At 36.6% G+C, this 2,565-nt stretch overlaps 1 protein-coding gene across 1 annotated transcript; it reads right to left on the bottom strand.

Annotated features, from left to right (window-relative positions):
- Positions 1-598: 598 nt before the first annotated feature.
- On the bottom strand, positions 599-2,320 carry LOC141679044 (cyanidin 3-O-galactoside 2''-O-xylosyltransferase FGGT1-like). The gene has a single exon (XM_074485526.1). It carries the CDS (start codon positions 2,318-2,320, stop codon positions 944-946), a length of 1,377 nt encoding a protein of 458 aa, XP_074341627.1. The 3' UTR covers positions 599-943.
- Positions 2,321-2,565: the final 245 nt, after the last annotated feature.

The following is a 2,565-nucleotide window of genomic DNA, read 5'->3' as shown; positions in this document are numbered from 1 at the left end:
TATACCTAGATTTCATGAATGAAAAAAATCCTTTAAAATCATAATTCAATACACCCCTCAGTTAATTAGCAATCCTTAAATCGTTCACTTAAAGTATAAGCTCCTTCCTAAAATTATATCACTTAAATACACTTGTATAAAGACACAAATGCTTGTTGCTTGTTGGATGTATAACTACTAGTATTAAACTAAGTGATTAAGGCTCTATTTGGAATTGCTGTTAAAAATGGTTGTACTGTTGAAAAAGTGCTGCTTAAAAAAGAACTGTTGTAAAAATCATATGATTGTTTGGTAATTTTTTTGACGTATATGTTTTGATGCAAAAAATTAAAATAATGATGTTTTTGGTAAGGTTTGATTGTGAAATCAGCATCTGCTTCTCGCAACAGCTGAAGAGCAGTTTTTTCTGTAACAGCCGCATTTAGGCCAAAAAACTGTCACTGTGCATAGAATGCGACAAATCTAAGGGAAATCTATTTTATGTATTAAGACTTTATTGTAATAAAACAAAAATTTTACAAGATCCAAGAACTCACTGTAATGTGTACATATACATACTTGATACTACATCAGAGGAAAGGGATACATAGTAGTCCAGTAGTAGTAGAATTTTTTGTGTGAGATGCCTGGTTTCTGAAGTGTTACAAAATGCCGAGAACTGGATACTCAAACAATGGTGTAATCTCTTCAGCTAATCTCAGTAAAGAAGATAATATTATCTTCTTTATTACCAGGGAAACCACTAGGAAAGAAAAACCAAAGCACCTTGATTCAGTTGAAACAGAGACATCAATTTTATAATGCATAGCACTGATATTGTTCTGCTTCTGCCTAATCCATTTATTAAAATCAAGCACAAGTTGGAAGGGAAATCAAGCTAAAAATACAGATGACAAGATGATGATTAGCAAGGGTTTGAACTTATTAGAAGAAAATTTAGTCATCATCCTTGCATAAGTCCTTGCATTCTTTGGACAAAATCATCAATATAAGAATCCTCAAACCCCTTCTGTAACAAAAGCTCTCTAAACTTGCCATGGTTTTCTTTTACCTCCTTCCCGACTTCACTGTCAAAATCCATCACTGATTGTATAGCCTTGCAAACTGCATCTTTTGTGAACGTACCATCTTCTTCTTTCTCGACCTCCACTCCCACTTTTAAATCTCTGCCCATCATTCTTGCATTAATAAATTGATCACCGACATTTGGTAGTAGTACCAATTGGCACTCATTAAGCAAACCCTCCGAGAAAGATCCATATCCGCAATGAGTAACAAAGCACCCTACAGATGGATGTGCCAATATTAGTTGCTGCTGAATCCATCCTCCATCTACTACACCTCTTCCTTGAATCCTTTCGGCAAAACCTTCAGGCAGTGCAGCTTCTATATTCTCTGTGCCAAGTGGTGGTCGCAGGGCAGCCAAAAAGGTAAAACAAGTAAGCTCCAATCCCAATACTAATTCTTGAAACTGATCTTTCCTCATTACACACTCGCTTCCAAATGCACAGAAAATGATAGAATTTGGCTTGCACCCGCCCAGCCACTTTACCCATTTTTCATCTAGTTTTGAAGTTGGTGGTTCGGGCAAAACTGGCCCTGCAAGCAGAATAGGCTTCTGATAATGATTCTGAACATAATCGCAATACAGACCTTCTAATTCTCGACAAGTTTTGAAAGCAATGGCATCACACTCAGTGAATGATCTAAAAAGGCGTTCAAGAAATGACATATTTTTGCCAAACTCTCTTCCACCTTGATCTATCAATTGCTGAGCTTCATGTGCATACAGTTTGATCTTTGATGTCAGGGGAAATCCTCGAGGAGGTTCCATTAAATCAGTTTCTGTCAGCAACGCATTCTTCAAAGTGCCTGTTTCCCTTATCCAGTATCCGATAGTTGCAGAGCTTCCAGTGCAATAAAAAATAGTCTTAACACCTAAAGAGCGTGCCACCAATGGCAACCAATGAGGAAGATCAAAGAAAACAAAATGGGGTTTGAGTTCTTTAAGAGAAGCTTCAGTTATAGGCTGTGTCATGTCCATAGCTGTCATAAGATTAGGCTGCATTGGATAGGTAATATCAGCAGTTGTTTCAGCACCAGGAGGAAGGCCTTCAACATGTGGGACAGTGATCGGTATGAAAGTAATGAGATTCGGGTGAAGATTAAACTGCTCTAACTTGTAGAGTGTTTTGGTGGGCACATAGAAGTAGATTTTATGGCCTCTTTCTGCAAGTTTGTTGGAAAGATGAAGAAAACTAGTAAGGTGGCCCATGGCAAACCATGGATACATTGCTAATACACCATTTTTGTCATCCATTCTTTTTGACAGAAAGGTAAAATAAACAATTCTCAGAAAAAACCTGAAAAAATCAAAATGATCAAGAACCTATCAACAAACAATTATCTTACTCCATAGTACTCCATTAAATTAAAAAATACATTCTTTTAGATGACTTCACAAGTTCAACAATGTAAGGAAAATAATACGGAGAATGAAGCAAATACCGATGAAATGGTACTGTGTGCAATGTTTTAATGCAGAAATTGCAATATGGCATGAAT

Source organism: Apium graveolens, chromosome 8 (assembly GCF_009905375.1).
Source record: "Apium graveolens cultivar Ventura chromosome 8, ASM990537v1, whole genome shotgun sequence".
NCBI lineage: Eukaryota > Viridiplantae > Streptophyta > Magnoliopsida > Apiales > Apiaceae > Apium > Apium graveolens.
This window is presented reverse-complemented; position numbering and strand designations above follow the sequence as displayed.

Excerpts from the sequence above, each read along its gene's own strand:
- LOC141679044 (XM_074485526.1), bottom strand. The coding sequence starts at position 2,320 with ATGGATGACAAAAATGGTGTATTAGCAATGTATCCATGGTTTGCCATG.